The sequence below is a fragment of the Canis lupus genome, chromosome 9, assembly GCF_011100685.1.
Source record: "Canis lupus familiaris isolate Mischka breed German Shepherd chromosome 9, alternate assembly UU_Cfam_GSD_1.0, whole genome shotgun sequence".
Lineage (NCBI taxonomy): Eukaryota > Metazoa > Chordata > Mammalia > Carnivora > Canidae > Canis > Canis lupus.
Genome location: NC_049230.1, coordinates 1452262 through 1474036, shown reverse-complemented (window position 1 = coordinate 1474036; position 21775 = coordinate 1452262). Strand labels below are relative to the sequence as shown.

Below are 21775 nucleotides of genomic sequence, written 5' to 3'. Positions count from 1 at the left end.
TGCCTCTCTCTCTCTCTCTCTCTCTGATTCATCAATAAATAAAAATTTTAAAAAAATAAAATAAAATAAAAAAAATAAATCCAAAAGGGGGATCCCTGGGTGGTGCAGCAGTTTGGTGCCTGCCTTTGGCCCAGGGCGCGATCCTGGAGACCCGGGATCGAATCCCATGTCAGGCTCCTGGTACATGGAGCCTGCTTCTCCCTCTGCCTATGTCTCTGCCTCTCTCTCTCTCTCTGTATTACTATCATAAATAAATAATAAAAAAAATTAAAAAATAAATAAATAAATCCAAAAGGATTGAAAGAATATAGATTATGTTTTCTGACCTCTACAAAAGTAAAGTAGAAATCAACAACATAAAGATTCTGGAAAAATTAAAAATATTTGGAAGTAACCAACATATTTCTAAGATTTTTGTGGATTATAAAATAAATCACAAGAGAAATTAGGACATATTTTTAACCAAATGATATGGAAAACACAATATATCAAAAATTTGGTGCTTCAACCACAGCAATGCTTAGAGGATATATATAGTTTTAAATGTTTACATTAAAAAATTGGGATCCCTGGGTGGCGCAGCGGTTTGGCGCCTGCCTTTGGCCCAGGGCGCGATCCTGGAGACCTGGGATCGAATCCCACGTCGGGCTCCCGGTGCGTGGAGCCTGCTTCTCCCTCTGCCTATGTCTCTGCCTCTCTCTCTCTCTCTCTGTGTGACTATCATAAATAAATAAAGAAAAAAATATAAAAAAAAAATAATAATAATAAGGGGGATCCCTGGGTGGCGCAGAGGTTTGGCGCCTGCCTTTGGCCCAGGGCGCGATCCTGGAGACGCGGGATCGAATCCCATGTTGGCTCCCGGTGCATGGAGCCTGCTTCTCCCTGCCTGTGTGTCTCTGCCTCTCTCTCTCTCTTTCTCTCTCTCTTTGTGTGTGACTATCATAAATAAATAAAAATTAAAAAAAAAAACTTCAAAAAAAATAAAAATAAAAATAATAATAATAATAAGGGTCCGAAATCAAGTATATCTGCTTCTATCTTAAGACCTGGAAAAAAAAAAAGAAGAATAAGAAGAAGAGCAAATTAAATCCAAAATAGAAAGGACAAAGAAAATAGCAAAAATCAATGATATAGAAAATGAATAAGCAATAGAGAAAAATCAATTAAAGGAAAAACTAGCTCTTTGAAAACCTCAGTAACTTTGATAAAGCTCTAGTCACACTGATTTGTTTTATGGGCTGACTTGTGTCCCCACAAAATTCATGCGTTGAAGTCCTAAGCCCTGGGCTTAAACGTAAAATGTAAAGCTCTGTGACTTCTAGAACGGACAGAAGAAAATCTACATGACCTCGGATTTGAGTTTCTGGATGTAACACCAAAATCCTGATCCACAAAAGAAAAAATTGAATTGGACTTTATTAAACTTTAAAACTTTTACTCTGGGCAGCCCCGGTGGCTCAGCGGTTTAGCGCCACCTACAACTCAGGGCGTGATCCTAGAGACCTGGGATCGAGTCCCATGTCGGAGCCTGCTTCTCCCTCTGCCTGTGTCTCTGATTCTTTTTCTCTCTGTGTCTCTAATGAATAAGTAAATAAAAAATCTTTAAAAACAAACAAAAAAAATGGGCAGATGAACTGAATAGACCTCTCACCTAAGATACACAGGTGACAAACATGTGAAATCATGTTGAACCTAATTTGTCATTTGAGAAATGCAAGATTAAGACAAGTTACAGCTACACTACTATTCAAATGGCTAAAGTTAAAACAAAAAAACACCCCCCCCCCCAAAAAAAAACAGGGGCACCTGGGTAACTCAGTAGTTTGGGCACCTGACTCTTGGTTTTGGTTCAGGTCATGATGTGTACTCAGTGCAAAGTCCGCTTGAGATTTCCTCTCCCTCCTCCGTGCTTGTGCTTGCTCTCTCTCTTTCTTTCTCTTTCTCTCTCTCTCTCTCTCTCTAAAATAGCTAGCTAAATAAAATATTTTAAAATTAAATCAAAAACTGGGATCTGGGTGGCTCAGCAGTGGAGAGTCTGCCTTCGGCCCAGGCCATGATCCCGGGGTCCTGGGATCGAGTCCCGCGTCGGGCTCCCTGCATGGAGCCTGCTTCTCCCTCTGCCTGTGTCTCTGCCTCTCTCTGTGTGTCTCAAGAATAAATAAATAAAATCTTTAAAAAAAATTTAAAGTAAAAATCTGACATGTCAGTTCCTCAAAAATATTAAAAAGAGAATGATCATCTATATATATGACCCTGAAATTTCACTTCTGGGCATTAACCAAAGGAACTGAAAGCAGGGTCTTAGCTATTTGCAGCCCAATATTCATAGCAGCCCTACTCACAAGGGCCAGCGTGAAGCACCCAAGTGTCCATCCGCAGATGGATGGATCAACGAAATGGGCCCCCACATGAGGAGTGTTACCTGCCCTTAGAAAGGAAGGAAATCCTAACACATGCTACAACAGATGAAGCCTGAAGACATTATACCAAGTGAAAGCAGCCCGCACCGCAGGGCAGCTTATGAGGAACGTGCTGGATGAGGTCCCTGGGGTAGACGGAAGGACGGCAGGCGCCGGGCCGGGGCAGGCGGGCGGTTGGTTGGTGGGGACAGAGTTTCAGTTCTACAAAATGAAAACAGTTCTGGAGATGGGTGGCACCACCATGAACTCAACACCGCCGAACGCTTAAAAGTGGTTCTGATGGGAAATCCTACATTATGTGTGTTTTACCACATTTAGAAAAGGAAAAGCGAGAATATGAGATTGCAGGCAAGGAGCAGAGCATCGGAAACTGTGGCTCACTGCCCGCGGGATCGCGGAGCGGCCGCCCGTGGAGGGGAGCTGTGGTCCTTACAAGGACAAACCTCAAAAACAAAAACAAAAACAAAAGCAAAACAAACAAAAAAAACAAAGACAAACCTAATTTTTACCATTGAATCCAGTGACTCCCCGGGCGGTTTATCCACCTGATTTGAGAGCCTGTGTCCGCGCCAAAGCCTCCACAGACACGTTTGTAATGGTTTTTTTTTTTTTTAAGGATTTTATTTATTTATTCATGAGACACACAGAGAGAGGCAGAGACCCAGGCAGAGGGAGAAGCAGGCTTCCTGCAGGGAGCCCGACCTGGGACTCGATCTGGGACCCGGGGTCACGCCCTGGGCCGGAGGCAGCCGCTCCTCCGCTGAGCCCCCCGGGCGCCCCTGTAATGGTTTTATTGCCAAGGGCCGGGAGCCGACCACAGGCCCATGAGGAGGTGACCGTGGGCCGCGCACGTGGGACAGTGGCCGGTGATCAGGCCGGAGGCAGCGGCCGGGGACTCAGGGAAGCCACAGAGCTGGGCTCGAAAGCCAAAAAGGTCGGTGTGAAAGGCCACATCCTGTCCCTTCCATGTCGACGGGCTTCTAGAAAAGGCGACCGAGAGAGCGACAACAAGAGAGTAAATAGGGTGATCGCCAGGGGCCTGATGGGGGTGGCGTGGGGTGGGGGGGGTGGAGAAGACACAGCACAGAGCAGGCCCGGGGGGGGCCCTAGCTCCACAGTCCTGGGGCGGGGGGCTGCGCTTCTGCAGGCTTTTCCAGCAGGACAGTGAGCCATCACGTGCACGACGCTTCCCAGGCGACTCAGTAGGTCAGGGGACCGCAGGAAGGACAAGGAGACAAGCCACGGCAGGAGGACCCGGGCAGGAGGACCCCGGCAGGGGGACTGGGTCTGTGACAGGGGCCTGGAGCTGCAGCGGGACGGAGGCGGTTTCCCCGGGGCGCTCGTCACACCCTGGCCCCCGGCAGGTGCGCTGGGACTGGGTGGCGGAGTCGCTGGGTGCTGGCTGCTGGGTGCTGGGTGCTGCGAGCCGGGTTGCCTGCCGTGGGGTGGGAGTTGGCCGAGAAGCAGGGGGCTGGGGCTGGAGGTGGGAAGGCCGTGGGTGCTCTCGGTTGCTTTACAAGAAGCACAGGCGGTCGCAGGTAGGAAGGTGCGTGCACCTGTGTGCACGTGAGCACATGCACGCGTCACTCCCCGCTCTGTCACCAGAAGGGGCTGCAAGCCAGGGCACCCCAGGGGCACTGAGCACGCCCAGCCGCCCCAGTGTGGCCTCTGATTCCATCCTCCAAGGAAAGGAGAAGCTGGAGGCCAGCCGACCCTAGGACCGAGGCGGGGGTGTCCAGGGAGCCTGCTGCGTCCCGCCGGGGCCAGAGGGGGGACACGCGGGCGACGATCCACACCGCGGGGCCTTTGGAGTGAAGCAGTAAGTGGATTACAGCCCACAGCATCCCGGATACTGAAATATCCACTGGTGGGGACACACGACAAATGAGGGGATGGAGGACACACGAGCTCCCACGCAGACCTGGGAATCATTTATGGAGAGGCTCCCCGCTCGAGAAGGAGAGGCGTAGGCGGAGCAGGACCCCTGGGCCCACGCGGTGACGTCCCCCCAAAGAGAATGGTCACACGCCCTGAGGACAATGAACACACCACAGCCAGGGCTCACGGCCCGTCCTCGGTGACAAATCACACTGACAGCAGGGACCCCTGAGTGACGTGATGAGAAGCCTTCAGCTCCGTGGTCTTCCTCCCCAAACCCATCGCCCAACGTGAGACATGTCCCGATGGAGGGAGGGTCCCAGCACCCCCAGAACTGCTGGGCCACCTGAAACCAAGGACAGGAGAGCCAGCACAGCCCAGAGGCGTCGGGGAAATGTGACGTTCAGGGTGGAGAGAGGGTGTGACGGGAACCAAGGAAACCTGAACAGAGTGTAGACTTTGATTAACCACAGGGAGCCTGTGCTGGTCCCAGATTCGGATTCGTGGGGAGGGCGGGAGACGTGGGGCGGGGCGGATGGGGACTCGGGACAGCCGTGACCCCCGAGTTCTGGGAATCCGAAACTGTCCTAAGATTGAAAGTTGATTAAAAAGAAAATGAAGAAAAATTTTAAAATTAAAAAAAAAAGAAAATGAAGGATGGAAGGGAGGGAGGTAGGGAGGGGAGGAAGAGAAAGAAGCAGCAGACAATGGGCATCGCTGGGGGTGGGGTGGGGGGGGCGTCGAACACCCCGCATGAACGTGTCTTTTCCTCTTCAAGGCACAGGAGAGAAACAGACGGCCTACCCCGGGCTCACAAGCTCTCCTCAGCGATACACGGTGATACACGGCGATCACTTCTCCTTTATACTTCCCAAGTGCTTGGGGCGCGCGGGGGGCTCAGCGGTTGAGCCCCTGCCTTGGCCCAGGGCGTGACCCCAGGGTCCCGGGATCGGATCCCACATCAGGCCCCCCGCATGGAGCCTGCTTCTCCCTCTACCTGTGTCTCTGCCTCTCTCTGTGTCTCTCATGAATAAATAAATTAAATCTTAAAAAAATATATTTTCCAAGTGCTTTACCTTTACACACAGACATGATGCATTATTTCTTTTTTAAAGATTTTATTTTTTTAAAGATTTTATCTATTCATGAGACACACAGAGAGAGGCAGAGACACAGGCAGAGGGAGAAGCCGGCTCCATGCAAGAGTCCGACCTGGGACTCGATTCCGGAACCCCGGGGTCACGCCCTGGGCTGAGGGCAGAAGCTCCACCACGGAGCCCCCCCCCCCGCCCCCCAATGTGTTATTCCCTGAACACAGAGCCATGTGTCTGACTCCGGAGGCGGGGTCCTCGGGGCAGGGGCGGAGGCCTCTGACATCGCGGGGTCTCCCCTCAGGAGGGGGACGGAGGCTCCTCGGAGGCCAGCCGCAGTGGGCCGCGTGGCGGTCACAGAGAGCCACCGAGAATTACGGGGCCTCCTGCCTCTCTTCACCCGAGCAGGGGAGGCAGGATGCCCCTCGTGTCCTGCGGGAGCCACGCGCGGCTCGAGCCTCCCTCCTGGCCCCGGGGTGGGGGGACGGGACATCCCAATGCCACTGCCTCGGCCTCTACCCCCCTGGGCAGAGCCGGCTGCTGGGCAGGGACCAGGCGCCTACTTCTCACCGGCCAGCGGCTGTCTTTCCAGAAAGGACGGCGGGGAGGGGGGCGGGGGCGGGACGCTGGGCCGGCCCGGGCCCTCGGCATGGCTGCAGCTTCACCTGGGCAGGGTCCAGCCCCTGGGGTGGCCCCCACGGCCCTCAGGAGCCCCTGCCCATGGGACAGCTGTGACCCCCCGGGGCCCTGAGTGTGGGTGTCAGACGCGGGGCTCCCTCTAGTGTCCCCCCACTGCGTCCCAGCTTACCCTCAGCCCTCAGCTCCACTTTGGGGAAGACCAGTCGGGGGGGGGGGGGGGGGGGCGGGCGGGGGCACCAGAGCCCCCACTCCTCAGCCCCTCATCTCTGGGGGCCTGGGCTGGAGGAGTGCCATCCTCCTGGAGGAGTGCCGTCCTCACCGTCCCCTAGCCCGTCCTGAGGACTCGGGGTGCTCCTGGACATCACGGGTGATGCTGTGACTCGGGGAGACAGTAGCTGGGGCGTCACCCCCGGGGCCAGTGGGCCTGCCCTTTGCCTCTGACGCCGCCAGCCCGGAACCCCCCGCAGCCCTGTCCACAGATCAGGGCGATGCAAGCGGAGACCAGGTCCACGAGGCTTGGGGCCGGCCGTGGTTCGGGAGCGAACGCGTCTGTGAGCAGGACACGCACCCCCTAAGGCTGGCTGCGTGGCTGGAACCCAGATTTCCGGGGTGGCCTCCGCGATCACGTGCCCACAGCAGCCTGGCCAGCTCTCCGCCGCGACGACGTCCCCCAGGAGCTGCATCACGGACACCTCCCTCGGTGGGCGGGGCGCGGCCTGGGAGAGCGAGTGCTCCCCCCTACCCCGCACCAGGCCACCCCAAGGCGCGGGGCTGAGAGCTGGCCGGGGAGAGGGCGGCCGGTTCCCTCAGGAGGGGGCAGGGGCGGGCAGGGGCACCCCTCCTCCTGCAGCCCCACGAGCCTCCCCGTGGCAGGTCCCCGGCCGGCTCCTCCCTTCTCAGACCCCACTTCAGGCGTCTTTGCCGCCGTCCCTTCCGCGTTCGCCACCCGTGTGTTTGGGGCACTTAGTGATTCACAAACACTTTCATGCCTGTGCCCGCCTCACACTCCGCGGGGCGAGGCTTCGGCCCGGTCCAGGCCCGGTGCCCCCGACGGCCCGCCGTCCAGCAGCCCTGGGGCGACGCAAAGCGCGCGTGATCAGGACGGGGGGCGCAGCACGGGGAGGGCGCAGGGGCCTGGCAGGGGCTCCCCGAGTGGCCCTTGGGGCCTTCCCCAGCCAGGGGACCGGGCGGAGCTGGCTGCTGGGAGCCCAGGGAGTGGGGTGCAGAGCTCGGGCGGGGTGCGGGGGAGGCTCCGATCCGCAGCAGTGGGCCCTGCGCAGGCCCAAGAGGGGACAGACCCCGGATGACAGGATGTCAGGGGCAGCCGGCGGCGTGAGGTGCCACAGCAGGAGGCCGGAGCGGCCCTTCCGTCCTGCTCGCCCGACAGCCCCTCAGGGCGGGCGGCACAGCCGCGGCTTTGCTCCAGGTGCCCGGGCTCTGCTGGGGGGCAGGGAGCGAAGGGCTCTGGGTGCGTGGGGCGCAGCCGGGTCAGCGGAGACAGAACTGCCCGTGTCCGGGGCGCTGGCCCTCACCCCGCCTGGCCTCCAGCAACCGGCCGGAGGTCCTGGAGGTCACGCCCTGCAGGCGAAGTCCTGTACGCGGGCTCAGCCGGTGGCGCTGGCCCTGGATGCCAACCGCGCCCTCGAGGCCGCAGTGCCACCCGCGCCGTCCCAAGGCCGGTTTCTGCTCCGCTCCCTGAATTCGAAGCTTAAGTGCCTTCAGAGTGCTTGGTTTTACTGCCCTGGAGGCAGGGCCCGAGTCCCCGGCAGGTCCCGGGCACCTGCAGGTGCCAGGGAGGCCCTGCCTGAGGGGGCGACACCCTGGTGAGCCCACAGCCCTGCCCTCAGAGAGCCTGCGGCCCACCGCCGGGGCCAGAGCGGAAGCCGCAAGGGCCGGCCGACTGGGAGGGGGCTCCGGGGGTGAGGACTACGGCAGGATCCTGTGTCGCGCCTCCCCGCTTGTGCCCCACGGGGAGCGGGCCCCTAGGGGACACTCGTGCATCCACGCTCACGGCCGCACAATTCATGGGAGCCAGACGTGGGAGCAGCCACGTGGCCACCGTGGATGAACAGACGAAACACAGTCTCTGTGTCAACAGGGTTTGATCCATGGAAGGACATCCTGACACCCGCGGCACCACAGACAAGCCCGGGGACGCTGTGCTCAGTCAAGAAGGCAGGTGATTCCACTCACCCAAGGTCCCAGAGTCCTCAGAGCCATCGACTGTGTCTTTCAATGCACAAAAGTGTAGAATTTTCATGAGGTTCTTTTGGTCTATTTTTTTTTTCTTTTGTCACCTTGTGACTTTGGTGTCACCCTCAGAGAATCCCTGCCGAGTCCAGCGTCGTGGAGCTCTCCTTCCATGGTTTCCTAGGTCTTAGGTTCTGTTCTTGCTCAGTACCGAGCCTATGTTTGCATGTGGTGTGAGGTAGGGGTCCAGCTTCAGTCTTGTGCGTGTGGACAACCCAGTTTCCAGCACCATTTAAAAAAAATATTTTATTTATTTATTCATGAAAGACACAGAGAGAGAGGCAGAGACACAGGCAGAGGAAGAAGCAGGCTCTCTGCGGGGAGCCCGATGCAGGACTTGATCCCGGGACCTCAGGATCACACCCTGGGCTGAGGGTAGACGCTCAACCACTGAGCCACCCAGGTGCCCCCTAAAAAGGATACATTTTATGTCTTGTTTATCTTACCACAATTTTTTTTTAAGATGGATAGATTGATCCATCCATGAATCCTAGAGACCAGGGAGGGCAACAAATAGCACAGGCACCGAACTGGTGGGATGGAGCACGGTGGCAGACTGGGCTGTGCAGGGACAGCACGGACGGGCACGCAGGTGGTACGCGGCACAGCTCCAGAGGGTGCCACTCACACAGATCCACTATGCTGCTGCATCAGGCCGCAGAGGCTTGGTTAAGCTGAGTAAGGAGTGACCCTCAATCTCGCTGGCTGCTAGCAATAAGGATTTCTTTCTCGTCCACCCCATATGTCCACCCAGGTTGGCTCTGATGGCATCTCTCCAGCTTCCAGATGGAGGGAGAAGACTCTCTCTGGAATACTGTGGCCCCAGAACCGGGGAAAGAGAGCAAGGCCGCCCGCACTGGTTCCTAGGTCTCCTAAAGCCATTTCATTGTCTAACACGGGTCCCGTGGCCAAACCCGCAATCGCTGGGGCAGGAAGTGTAACCATCTCCAGAGGGGGGCGGCCTCCTGCAAATGTAGGATGACCCTCGGGAATCACATACCCCGGGCACCCCGAGGAGGCCCCCACAGGGCGCTGCAAGGGAGGGGCGGCCTCCTGCGCCAAGGAATTCCTGGAGGCTGGGTCGGGGCTGGGGCTGCAGGCCTGCACAGCTGTGGGAAGCCCTGGGGGATCCGTGGGCAGCAGCAGCGGCTCCCGCGCTTCCCAGAGCCACGGATGTTGGGGGCCTGCGACCGGACAAGGTCCTGCAGGCCACAGCCTGTCACTCGAGGGACACCAGCGTCTCCAGTGCGAATCCCTGACATGGTCTCTGTCCTCTGCTAAAACACTGGCCGTTTGAGACAAAGGACCTTGGACTTGGAACTGCATCCAGTAAACGCGACCCCCATCTTTCTGGGGGCATTGACTCCAGGTTGGAGCAGTTACTGAGCATCTGGTGGGCGTGTGGACGCTCCTCACGAGGCAGAAAGCCGGGGCGCCCGTGAGCCTCCTGCTCCCCTCGGAGCCCTTCCCCTCTGCCGCACGGGCAGGACACCAGGGCGGCCCTGGGGAAGGCGAGCCTTTCAGGGGTGCACTGAGTGCCCGGGTGTACAAGATGCTTCTCCAAGGACGCATACGTCCAGAAGCTTCCATTCGTTAAATCGAATGGTATTTAGGCTGATGTTAGCATCTGAGGTTTCATCTTCTGGAAGGCATCCACTCGGATCCTTTCCCTCACTCGCCTGCAGATTTTCCTGTCTCCCTGGTTCGCAGCTCCTTGCGTCGTCTGGAGAGAAGCCCTGGTTCTCCACCTGGAAGATGCGCGCCCCAAGTGCCTGTCGACGTTGTTGATGACGTTCTCCCTTGAAGAGAGCCCCCTTTTTCTTTTGTGGAGGCTGAAACTATCCCTGTCTTGCATGGAGTTCCATGTCATCTCAAGCCCCATCTCCTTCCTCAAAGCTTAGCATGTTGGTGGACTCAGGGCTACGGAGAGAAACGCTGACCAGGGTGGTTTGCTGGCTCAGGTGTGGGGGCCGCACTGCATCCTCACATCCATGGGGAGAAGCCACCCCTCCTCCCCGGGTGCCTGTCTGGGGCCTGACATGCCGAGTAGAGTAGAAGGTTCTCCTCCCTCCCTCTTCTCCCCGACACACAGGGAGCCCTCTGCTCCGCTCCTGGGGTCCGTGCACCCTGAGGATTAGACCTAGCCCCAAAGTGGAAAGCTGCCCAGGGTGAGAAAGTCGTCAGGTTGGTCCTTCCCATGGGTGGTCAGAGGGAACAGCGGGATAAAGGCCTGGGCCCCAGGAGGACCACGTGCTGTTGGGTGCCCTGCTCCAGACCTTAGAGCCCCCTCCCCAACCAACGTACCTGGAGCTGGGGAGCACCACTGTCCCCCCCAACCCCTGCCCCCCACTGATGAAATGTCCTTCTCCTGCAGCACAGCGAAAAATGGTCCACAAGCCAGTAGGCTCCCTAACCATTTCAAGTAAGTCCTTCCAAATTCCTAAGCTTTCTCAATCAAGAAATCTTACTACCTTGAAGTGCCTGGATGGTTCAGCCTAGAACACGTCTCTTCTACTCAGGTCAGGATTCTCAAGGTCGAGTTCGAGCCCCACTGCTTAAGTCTCTCTCCCTCTCTCCTCAACCCAACCCCACAAAATGCACCTTCTCAAAAAAACTAAGGAAAACTTTTTTTGTCCCAACCTGCATATAAAGAATATTTGAAAAAGCTGAAGGCTCAGATATGCCATTAGAAGTACGGAGGCCAAGGTAAAACGTGCAGGAGCACACTGGATGCCTCCAAAGGAAATTGGTCACTTTCACCTCATCCGTGATCAGTCTCTTGGTCCAGGGACCCAGGGATTTCATCAACTTCCTGGCCTCTCCTGGAGCTCCTGGAAGGAAAGCGACCTCCACCTGGGCACACGGAGGGAACCCGCGCCCTGAGCATCCAAGATGCCCCAGACACGGATCTGTAGGCCGCCCTCAACTCAGGTGGGCAGCTCACAGGATCCCTTGTATACAAAGGCCCCCGACATGAGAGGGGCTCCCCCATCCTCCAGCTGTGCTGTGCCAAGCTTTTCACTAGACCCGGTTCTTAGAAAAACCAGACTGTCGCCCCATTTCAGCCAAGGAGTTCTGTCCCCAGACCCCACCCTCCACTCCCCCCAGACAGAAGCCACCGCACGTTACTGCAGCACTTTATTTTCCTCACACAATGACGCGTTGCTGGGGCCTAATGTTCTCACATGACAGTAGAAAACCAAAATTTGTTGTCATCTCTTAAAAGAATTGAGAATTGTGTACAAAAAACCTTACATAAATTAAAAGGATGAATAAATTTACAGTTGTAAATGCAAACCGTTTTCCAACTCAAGGCAATTAACCACCCACGGTGTTCTGGCAGGAAAACATTGGGTAAGACAGGAAAGTGGGTCCTAAGGCTCGGACCTTCCCAACCCTGTTAGACCGGCAAGACAGAAATGACAACTGGTTCAGACTCTTGCCAGCCTCTAGAGAAATCCTGGAATAGGCGGCTCTTACACATGAATACCCTGCACAGATCAAGAACCCGATGGTCTTGTGGATTCTCCAAATCAGTGGATTTCTCTCCCATAAACATGTTCTCAACCTCAGCCGTGAAGTGACCGAGCCGCATGTGCTAAGGGTTTAAATCAAAGATATGTACAGGGTATTAAACATATACCAAGGGAACAGTTAACTTGGATACAAGGTCAAGATCAGCAACAAGTTCTACAATCCAGTGCTGATATCAGATACAAGCTTCAAGGACAAATTTCTTTTCAAAGGCTTATTCCAGTTTCATGAGGCTAGCATGAGGTGTATACATTTGCCAGGGCAAATTTATACTTCGGAATTCACTCATGCAGCAAATGCTACGCATCTGCTCGCAGTCCATTTAGAAGCATTTGCGGTGGACGATGGAGGGGCCCGACTCGTCGTACTCCTGCTTGCTGATCCACATCTGCTGGAAGGTGGACAGCGAGGCCAGGATGGAGCCTCCGATCCACACAGAGTACTTGCGTTCCGGAGGAGCAATGATCTGGAAAAACAAGAACGTGGCTTTTAGCTCACGGCACCGCCCTCACGGGGAGGCCTTGGAGCCCCAGCCCACCGCCGCTGTGCTGGACTCACCTTGATCTTCATCGTGCTGGGGGCCAGGGCTGTGATTTCCTTCTGCATCCTGTCGGCGATGCCGGGGTACATGGTGGTCCCGCCAGACAGCACCGTGTTGGCGTAAAGGTCCTTCCGGATGTCCACGTCACACTTCATGATGGAGTTGAAAGTGGTCTCGTGGATGCCGCAGGACTCCATACCTAGGAGACAAAACTCTCCCTTAGAGGGCACACGCCCCTTCGGGGGCCCCAGACGGCGCAGCCCTCACGGCCTCGGCGAGACTCAAGCCGCCCCACACCTACCCAGGAAGGAAGGCTGGAAGAGTGCCTCTGGGCAGCGGAACCGCTCGTTGCCAATGGTGATCACCTGCCCGTCGGGCAGCTCGTAGCTCTTCTCCAGGGAGGACGAGGACGCGGCCGTGGCCATCTCCTGCTCGAAGTCCAGGGCGACGTAGCAGAGCTTCTCCTTGATGTCACGCACGATCTCCCGCTCAGCAGTGGTGGTGAAGCTGTAGCCACGCTCCGTGAGGATCTTCATGAGGTAGTCAGTCAGGTCCCGGCCAGCCAGGTCCAGACGCAGGATGGCGTGGGGCAAGGCGTACCCCTCGTAGATGGGCACAGTGTGGGTGACGCCATCCCCAGAGTCCATGACAATACCAGTGGTGCGGCCAGAGGCGTACAGGGACAGCACAGCCTGGATGGCCACATACATGGCTGGGGTGTTGAACGTCTCGAACATGATCTGGAGAAAAGGCAACAAGCTCCTGAATCAGAGGCAGAGACGCGGAGCCACCCCATGCTCACACACTGCATGCTAGCATGCCACAAATGTGATGTGTAGAGAAAAAGAAAAGGTTGCAGGCAGAAACACAAATAAGAAACCTTGAGACTTCAGGAAGGAAATGCCAGGAGAGGAACAACAGAACCCTGGAAATATCGAAAGAAATACTTGAATTTCAGAAAATAAAGCTGAGCACAACATGGCTTAACGAAAACAGATGGGGAGACGGTCGCATGGGGCAGGGCCTACCTGAGTCATCTTCTCACGGTTGGCTTTGGGGTTCAGGGGGGCCTCGGTCAGCAGCACGGGGTGCTCCTCGGGGGCCACGCGCAGCTCGTTGTAGAAGGTGTGGTGCCAGATCTTCTCCATGTCGTCCCAGTTGGTGACGATGCCGTGCTCGATGGGGTACTTGAGGGTCAGGATGCCCCGCTTGCTCTGGGCCTCGTCGCCCACGTAGGAGTCCTTCTGGCCCATGCCCACCATCACGCCCTGGTGCCGGGGTCGCCCGACGATGGACGGGAACACGGCTCGAGGGGCGTCATCCCCGGCGAAGCCCGCCTTGCACATGCCGGAGCCATTGTCGATGACGAGCGCGGCGATCTCCTCTTCCATGGCGATCTGCGCGGGGACGCGAGCGTGTCACGCCGGGCCCGGGCCGCCTGCCCCCGCCTGCCCCCGCCGCCGCCCACCCCGCAGGGCACGAACCGCCCGGAACCCGGCCCGGCGTCTCCGGGGCGCCCCCCACTCGCGGGCAGCGGCGCGGCCGGGCTCTCCGCACTGCGGCCGGCCCCGCCCCGGCCCCCCCAGCTCCCCGCCGCGCCCCGGCCCCGGCCCCGGCCCCAGCCCCGGCCCGGACTCTGACCCAGGCCGCCGACCCGGGAGCCGCGGGCGGGAGGCGTGTGCGGGCCGGGGCCGGCGCCGGGGCGCGGGGGGCAGGCAGCAGGCCCCGGGGCGCGCAGCCGGCCTCTTACCGGCGGAGGCGGTGGTCGCGGACGCGGACGACGAGCGGCGGGAGGACACGGAGCGCGGGCCGGCTGCGGCGAGTGAGACCGAGCGCGGCCTCCCCCGCCGCTATTTAAGCGGAGCGGGACGCGCGCGCGGGCCGGCGGCGCGCGCGGCCCCAGAACATGTCCATATATGGCGATCTTTCCGAACGCCGGGCGCCCATTGGCTCGCCCGGCCGGGACACGTGGGGCCCCGCGCCCGGCCCCGCCCCCCGCCCGCGCCGCCCCCAACGGCCCCGCCCGCGCCGCCCCCGCGCGCTCCGGACCCCGAGCGCGAGACCCCGCACGGACCCGCGCGCGGGCGGGGCCGGGGGCGCCCCCCGGGGGTCGCGGGCTGCCCTGCGGGGCCGAGCGGCGGCCCCGCCCCGGGACTGCTGCGCCGTGGGGGAGGGCCGGGCTGCGCCCCGAAACTGCCTGGCCCAGGGTTCGGCCGCGCCCCGAGCCGGGGTGTGTCCCCGCCGCCTGGCCCGGTGCCGGGGGGGGGGGGGGGGGGGGGGCCGGGGGGGGGCCGCTTTGCCCCCGCGCGCCCCCTGCGCGCTGCACCCTGAGGCTCCGCAAGGGGCGTGGGCTGCCAAGGCCGGCGCCGGGCTGGGGGTGGGGCGGGGTCCCGGGACCCCGTCTCCCCGTCTCCCCGTCTCCGTGGCGAGGGCTGAGCCACCTGTCCCCCGGCGTCCTCCCGGAGGAGGGGGCGCCCTGCCTGGGGTCCCCGTTGGTGCGGGGACGGACGGAGGCTTCATTCGAGCCGACGCCTCCTGCCTCTCAAACCTCGGGCCCGATTGTCCCTGGAGCGGGGTGCCCTCGGGCTTTAGGGCCACCCCCATCCACTGTGAGCAGTATAAGGAAACTGAGGCAGGAAAGGGAGGTTGCGACTGCCCGGCCGGTGCAGTGCGGGCGGGAGCTGGGGAGCACCCTCTCCTCTGCTCGCGGTGCCACGGAGAGCCCCCAGGGTGGAAGGGGTTCGCTGATCCCTACAGCGGGCCGCCCCCCTGCTCCCCGGGGTCGCCACAGGCCTCCGCGCCCCGGCTGCCCCTTCCCCCCAGGACCCTGAGCTCGGAGACCTGTCGCTGCCAGCAGGGTCCTGTCCTCACCTGCTGGCGCCAGTGTTTTCCTTATGCCCGGAGGGGAACCAAAGACTAGGATTTCTTTGGGCTGGTTTGTAGGCTTTTGGAAGTGCTCAATATGGAATTAAACGTTCAGAGGAGGCGTGGGGAAGAGCGGAGGTCAAGAGTGGGGGTCGCGGGGCCGGGCAGAGTGAGGCAGGGCCTGGGGGCGCTCCGCTAGATCCAGGGGGGTGTCTGATGCGGGGGGGCGGGGCAGGCTCCCCGGGAGCCCTGCAAGGTGAGCTGCGGGCCCCCTGTGGGCGAGGCCGCGGGCCCAGAGGCCAAGCAGCTGCCCGCGCACCTGGGCAGCCTCCCCCAGTCGCCAAGGCCTTGTCTGTGGCCACGCGCGCCCCTAGGCCTAGCTGGGCGCAGACTCCCCAAGCTCCGCAGGGGCGCAGGGCGAGGCTGCTGTGCACCAGCCGAGGGCTCCACCGGGGGGTGGGGGGGGTCCGGTCTGGGCCTCCGTGAGACCCTGGGCGCCGGCGGCGGCTCCCGCCCTCAGCCGGCCTGCCCGACCCCCAGGTGGGGATGTTGGTGATAGAGGGTGCCTTCCACCTGGGGGTCACGAGGTGTCACACGCGGGGCCTGGGGAAGGTGTCCGCCCACTCCACGACCCGCGCAGGCTGCGGGCACCTGCCTCTGCAGCCCCGGCCGCCCCGCGCCCTCCTTTGTCTGGGGTTTGCCGGGGTGGCCGCTTCTGGGAACCCAGCGGGGGGGGGCGCGGACGCCGACACCGCGGTCCCCGCCCCTCCGCACCTTGCAGTCGCCGGCGCCCGGCCGCAGGGTCGCGGAGGTCACGGGGCGGCCCGGAGCCCGCCCCCCCCGCGGCGCCGGCGCTCCTTCCTCTTCCGCGGTGTGTCACCGGCGGGGGGGCGCAAGGTGCGGCCGCAGGTGTGCGGGGGGCGGCCCGCGGGCGCCGCGCGGCCATATTAGGCGATCTGGGCGCCGCGGGAGCCCCGCCCGCCCCGGGAAGCCGCGGCCCGGGCAGCCCCGTCCCCGCCCGCCGCCGGCCCTGAGTCACCGGCCGGGCGGGGGTGGAAGTAACGGACGGGGGGCGCCGGGCGCGCTCCTCGCCTTATTTAGTCAAGGAGGCCGCCGATTGGCCGGCGGAACAAAGGGGCGCGGCGGCGGGCGGGCGGGAGGGCAGCGCGCCCCCGCCCCCCGGCTCCCCGCGACCCCGCAGGCCCGGCCGCGGCGGGGGTGGGGCCGGCCCGGAGGGCCCGCGCTTCTGGGAGGCACCCGGAGGCACCCCGGTGGACGCGGTGGCGCCCGGCTCCAGGTAGAACTGGGCCCGCAGGCCCCGGGGCGGGGGGCCGGGGGGGGGGGAGCCCCGCCTTCCGCACTGAGAGCTTTCTGTTTTGCAAGTGGGCAGCGCGAGGCCTTGCCCAAGGTCACCTCGGGGCCGCCCCCACCCCGCCCGGCGCCCCTGGGGAGGGGGCCGCGAGGACGCCGGCCCGGCTGCGGGAGCGAGGAGGCTGCGGGCCGCGCTCCTGCCCAGAAGCCCCGCGTCCTTCCCATCGGGAGGATGGAAACTCGGGCCTCAGAGAAATGTGGTTTTTTTCTACCTCATTGCTGGCTTTGGGGGATTTACTGTGACTGCTGCATCTCGTTTTATCTCCCGTGCCTGCGATGGCTGAGAAAATAGGGGCACGGAGCTGGCGCCACCTGGCAAGTAATGGGGCTGAGACTTAGCGCTCCTGGCTCTGGGCGCTGCCTCGCAACCCTGCACCAGCCCGCGACATCCCTGCTTCCGCTCCAGGGATGCTCCCCAGGACTTCTGTGCCTGGGAGCCTGGCCTGCAGCACCCCCCCACCCCGCCCCGCACGCGCGCGCGCACGCACACACACACACACACACACACACACACACTCATTCACCACTGCTTGGCTCCCACCCCCAGCACACAGGGTGGGCAACTTGCTAATGGGCCACTGATCCTAGTCTTTGCCCTGCCATTCCACCTGCCAGGAATGCCTTTCCTGCTCCATCCAAGTGCAACGTGGGATCCGGGCTTGGATCCTGGAGCAGAGAACGGGACGGCAGCAGAAGAAGTGGTGAAGTCCGAGGACAAGTCTGGAGTTTAATGCCCGGTGCCAAAGTTCATCTCGGTGACAGCTACACCACGCCTGTGTAAGTTGTCACATTAGGGGAAACAGAGTGGGGAGCCTACAGCAAAGCTCAGTCTTTGCCACTTTTCTGTAAATCTAAAATTGACTCATAATAAAAACTTCGTTTTAGAAAATGCAAGGAAAACCAGTTTATCTTTAGGTCACTGTCTCATCCTCCCAGGCCTGTGCACAGACCAAGTAGAAGATGGTGCTTCTGCCGTGTAAAGCCATCTGCGGGTGCTGGGCAGGCGCTGGGCAGGCTCCCGGGGGAGCGGAGGTGGGCAGGCGGGCTTGAGCGCTGCTGTCTGTCTGGAACGAGGTCCCAAGGGCTGCCCTGGGCGAGGCTAGGTTCCTGCTGGCTTGGCCTGCTGGCTGCCAGATTCAAGTCAGAGGGGAAGTCAGAGCCACATACTTCGTCTGGACTGGTGCCCAGGGGGGTTCGTTCACCCGCCAGCACTGAGCACACCGAGGCATGCCTGGAAGTTGGGGCTCTAGCCCCTCTGTGAGGCCTCACGGTGGCCGGCTGGTCATTTGGTCAGGTGCGCCTGTGGGAGTGGAGCGGGCTGTGCAGGCTCATCACTGCCACCTTGTCCCATGCCAGGAAGCACCGGGCCAGGCCTCTGCATGTGCTGCCCCACTCTGGCTGCCCGGAACGTGCCACAGAACTATGCCGTTTCACAGGTGGAGAAACAGGCTCCCAGTGTGGGGATCAGGAGCACAGACACCCGGGCCAGGAGTCCCTGGGCCCCTCCCCTGCGTCCTGCTGTTCCAGCAGAGCAGGGTTCCAGGCTGGAGTTTATCGCGTAGTTTCATCCTGGTGGAGCAGGAACCAAGGAGGCCCCTGGAAGAGCAGTGAGCTGAGTCAGGACCTGGGTTCTGGGCCAGGCTCAGCCCTGTGCCCCTATAGCCTTCCCATGCGTCAGTTTCCATAAAGAAGTGGGCCAGTGACAGGAAGGTTAGGAGGCCCAGCAGAGGCTCTGCGGCTGGTGGTCCTCCTGCCCTGGACGACAGGTCTAGGGACAGGAGGCCATGGGGTGGCCTCGTGAATCCCCCGCCACCCTTGCCCCCCAGGCCCTCGCTGCTTTCTTCCCTGCCTCTGGCTTCCACACCCCTACATGTTCAATTCTCGGTCAAGAACTCACCAAGCGCTTCTGTGTGTCAGACCCAAGATTCCTGGGAGCCACAGCCAGTGGCCTGTGATGGAGCAGCTGGCTCCTCGCTTTGCTTCCAGGGCACGTTTCCAGGCCTCGCTTTCCCGTGAACTCAGTAGACAGAGTGGGTGGCAGCGCTCCCTGTGCCACAGGGCGGGGGTGAGGGACCCCAGACAGTGGCCCGGTAGCAGTCAGGCTGTCTGCTCACACCTTTGCTGTGCACGCTGCCAAGGATGATTATGCGGCTGGGCCCCCCCCACAGCCACCTCCCCAGGGGTCACCACTTTCTCACTCACACGTAGTTCCTACTCTCGTGATCTTTACCCCGAGACTGCGACGGGAAACCAAGGATGAGACCCAGGCGTCCAGGCCTCCCGTGGCTTCACAACAGGGCCTCACCTCTGCACGTGGCTAAAGCCAGAAACCGGGGTGCCAGGCTGGCAGCAGCACTCTGGGTGCATCCCCGACCTGCCATGATGTCCATCCAGCCTCCTGCTTCCCCACAACTGATGCTGCAAGTCTGGCCCCTGCTCCCTGTGCAAGCCACTGCCTGGACGCAGAAACAGAGCCCCTGCCCTGCTGCTGGAGGTGGTCGCGGGGGGCACTGCCCGACCCCACCTGTCACCTTCTGCATCTCTTGCCCTGTGACCCAAGCCAGTGCCTGGCTCTTCCTCTTCCAGGCTAATCCTCTTCCCTGCCCACCTCCAGGCCGTGCGTGGGCCTCAGGCCCAGTCCCCCCACCGCCTACCTGAGTACTGGTGATTTCCCCTGTCCCCACCCTCTGCCGCAGAGCGTAGGTCCCCAGGGCACGGTGCTGAAGCTGGTGCTCCAGTGACTGGAACAGGGCCCGGCACCCGCAGGGCCAGGAGGCATGAAGAGGGAGGGGCTCCCAGCTCTGGAGGAATTTCTGGGAGGGGCAGGCGCGCTGTCCCCCTACCCTAAATCCAGTGTGCGAAAGGGGGGATATGCCCTTGGACTGAGAAGGAGGGGAGCACCAAGGTCTGACTGCCCCCTGGAACGCGCCACCCCCGAGGCTCATAGGGTGCAGGGGTCGGTGCTGCGAGGGGGTGGGGGGCAAGGCCTGGAGAAGGCCCCGGCTGGTCCCGCTCCCCTGACCTCCACGAGGTCAGGGCCCCGCGCAGCAGGTGTCCCCACCCCCAGGACTAGCATCAGGGCGGGTCGTGGGCAGGAGGCCACCGCTCCGGGCGCCCCGTCCTCCGCCCCGGCCCCGAGGGCTGCAGCTGGGGTGGGCGGAGCGGAGGGAAGCCGGGACCGGCCGGGGTCAGCGGGGGCTCCGGGCGGGTCAAGGGCCCGGGCTTCCCGGAAAAGGGGCGGGGCAGGGTGGGCGTGGCTACGCGAGCCCCCGCCCACCCGCCGCGGGTGCGGGGGCGCGGGGCGCTCCTGGGGCCTTGTGTCCCTATGTGGTGGGGGGGGGGTGCCCAGGCCGCACGTCCTCGTCCTCGCCCCCCACCCGCCTCCGGGAGGTCCGCGTTAGTGACCCCGGACCGGCAGCGGCAGCGCACACTGAGCCCGGGCCCGGGGCGCCCTCACCTGCCGGGTCGGCCGGGTCTGCGGGAGGCGAGCAATTAGCGCAGTGCCCCCGCCCACCGCACCCTCCACCTGCATCCTCGGACCCCGGGCCCGGGGACGCAGCGAGCTTCAAGGCCCGGGCCAGGAGGGGGCGTCCCGCTCCCGGCGGCTGGTGCTATGCCCAGGTGGGCCGCCAGGTGGGCCCCGCCAGCAGCGCTGGGCGAGGAGGCCGGCCCGCACCTGTCTGCGCCGCCCTCCCGGCCCCAGCGCGGGGGTGGGGGTCACAGCCACTGCCCCTGTCCGGGAGGCTCCGCACTCTTCTGGCCAGAGAGTACCGGGAGTGGCCGGTGACCTCAGCCGGGCTGACGCAGGGAGAGAAGGTGGTGGCCTTGGGGTCAGCCAGCACCCGGCAGCGGGAGGGGCGCGCCAGGGCCCTGACTCAGCCGGGCGGGGCCAGCCCACGCCCATAGCCAGGCTCCCCCCCACCCCCGCCCAGGGCAGACAGCACCCCCAGAGGGGCCCCAAAGCCCGTGCACACCTGGCCTCGCCTGTGCCCAGGGGCTGGGCGTGCGGCCTCCCAGCTGCCCCTCTGCCCTGGGCACGCTGGGTTATTTGCACAGTAGGCTCCCCAGGCAGATGCCTGTTGACAACCAATGCAGAGAACGGAGGGGGCTCCGAGGCTGGGGCAGGTTCCAGGTCACACAGCAGGAGAGGCGGGGCTAGGACTGGGGCCGTGGGCTGACTCGGTACCCCACTAGCTATGGGAGGCCATGGCGGGGGGCAGAGGGGGTGGCTTTATTCCACTCTCCCAGGGGCAGCCCCCCGGGCGGTGAGCAGCAGGGCTAGCCCCAAGAGCATGGCAGGGGGAGCTGGAGTGCCACCCCAGGGCAGGAGGAGCCCCAGAGTGGCCTGGGTGGTGGGGGAGCAGAGGTGGCCCTGAAGGTGGAGTGGAGGGATCAGGTCATTTTGAGGAAGGACAGGTGATGCTCTCCGTCCACCTCCCTGGGTGACAGGTGGGCTGGCCCCACACGTGCGCCCCCTGGGGACTGTGGGGGTGCACTGGGAGCGGCCCTACCCCGTGGCACCCAGAGCGACCTTTGGGGTAGCTGTGCTGAGTGCCTTCCCGGACCCCCTCGCCAGGCCCCACTTGACGCTTGACCCTTGGTGGGCACCCAGCTGGGGAGGGGCAGGCAGGGGTCTGTAGGGTCTTGAGTTCTGGTATCTGCACCTGCCTGAGGTTTACTCTACCTGGGGCGGGGGGCTGGGGGATGGAGGGAATTCTGTGTGGAGAATGTGCCCTGGATTTTGAAGGTTTGACTCCCTGTCTCTTGCTTAGACTGTTGTTTTGGGGAAATGGGTGTCATCTGAGTCCCGATCTATCAGCCAGGATTGTTTCGTGCTTCTCTGAGGTTTTAGGCTTTTCTCTCCGTTTCTGGCTGTGCTGTGGCTGAGGTCCCGGCATGGCCCCACCACTTCCAGGCCCTGGGCACACGGTATTCTCCAGCTCTTGGGAAATTTCTTGCATTCTTTCTTTCATAGTTTCTATTCTGTTTTTTTTTTTTTTTTTTTTTTCAGTTTTGTGGTTTGGGATTTCTGATAATGGGGTGTCCTATCTCCTCCGCAAGACCTTTAATATCACTACTGTTTCTTTTCTTTTTTTTATATTATTATTATTATTTATTTATGATAGTCAGAGAGAGAGAGAGAACGAGAGAGGCAGAGACACAGGCAGAGGGAGAAGCAGGCTCCA

At 61.3% G+C, this 21775-nt stretch overlaps 1 protein-coding gene and 2 long non-coding RNA genes across 3 annotated transcripts; 1 reads left to right on the top strand and 2 right to left on the bottom strand.

The window, feature by feature from the left end:
* Nucleotides 1–11399: 11399 nt before the first annotated feature.
* Nucleotides 11400–13751, bottom strand: ACTG1 (actin gamma 1). The gene is given in 4 exon segments (NM_001003349.2): nucleotides 11400–12278; nucleotides 12371–12552; nucleotides 12655–13093; nucleotides 13382–13751. Coding segments are annotated over 4 exon segments (1128 nt in total). The 5' UTR covers nucleotides 13745–13751; the 3' UTR covers nucleotides 11400–12134.
* Nucleotides 13752–16398: 2647 nt separating this feature from the next.
* Nucleotides 16399–17492, top strand: LOC102157223. The gene is made up of 2 exons (XR_005364119.1): nucleotides 16399–16515; nucleotides 17205–17492. It is a non-coding gene; the product is annotated as an uncharacterized LOC102157223 (long non-coding RNA).
* On the bottom strand, nucleotides 17292–19235 carry LOC111097269. The gene is made up of 2 exons (XR_005364118.1): nucleotides 18487–19235; nucleotides 17292–18185 (listed from the first exon to the last, which is right to left on the bottom strand). It is a non-coding gene; the product is annotated as an uncharacterized LOC111097269 (long non-coding RNA).
* Nucleotides 19236–21775: the final 2540 nt, after the last annotated feature.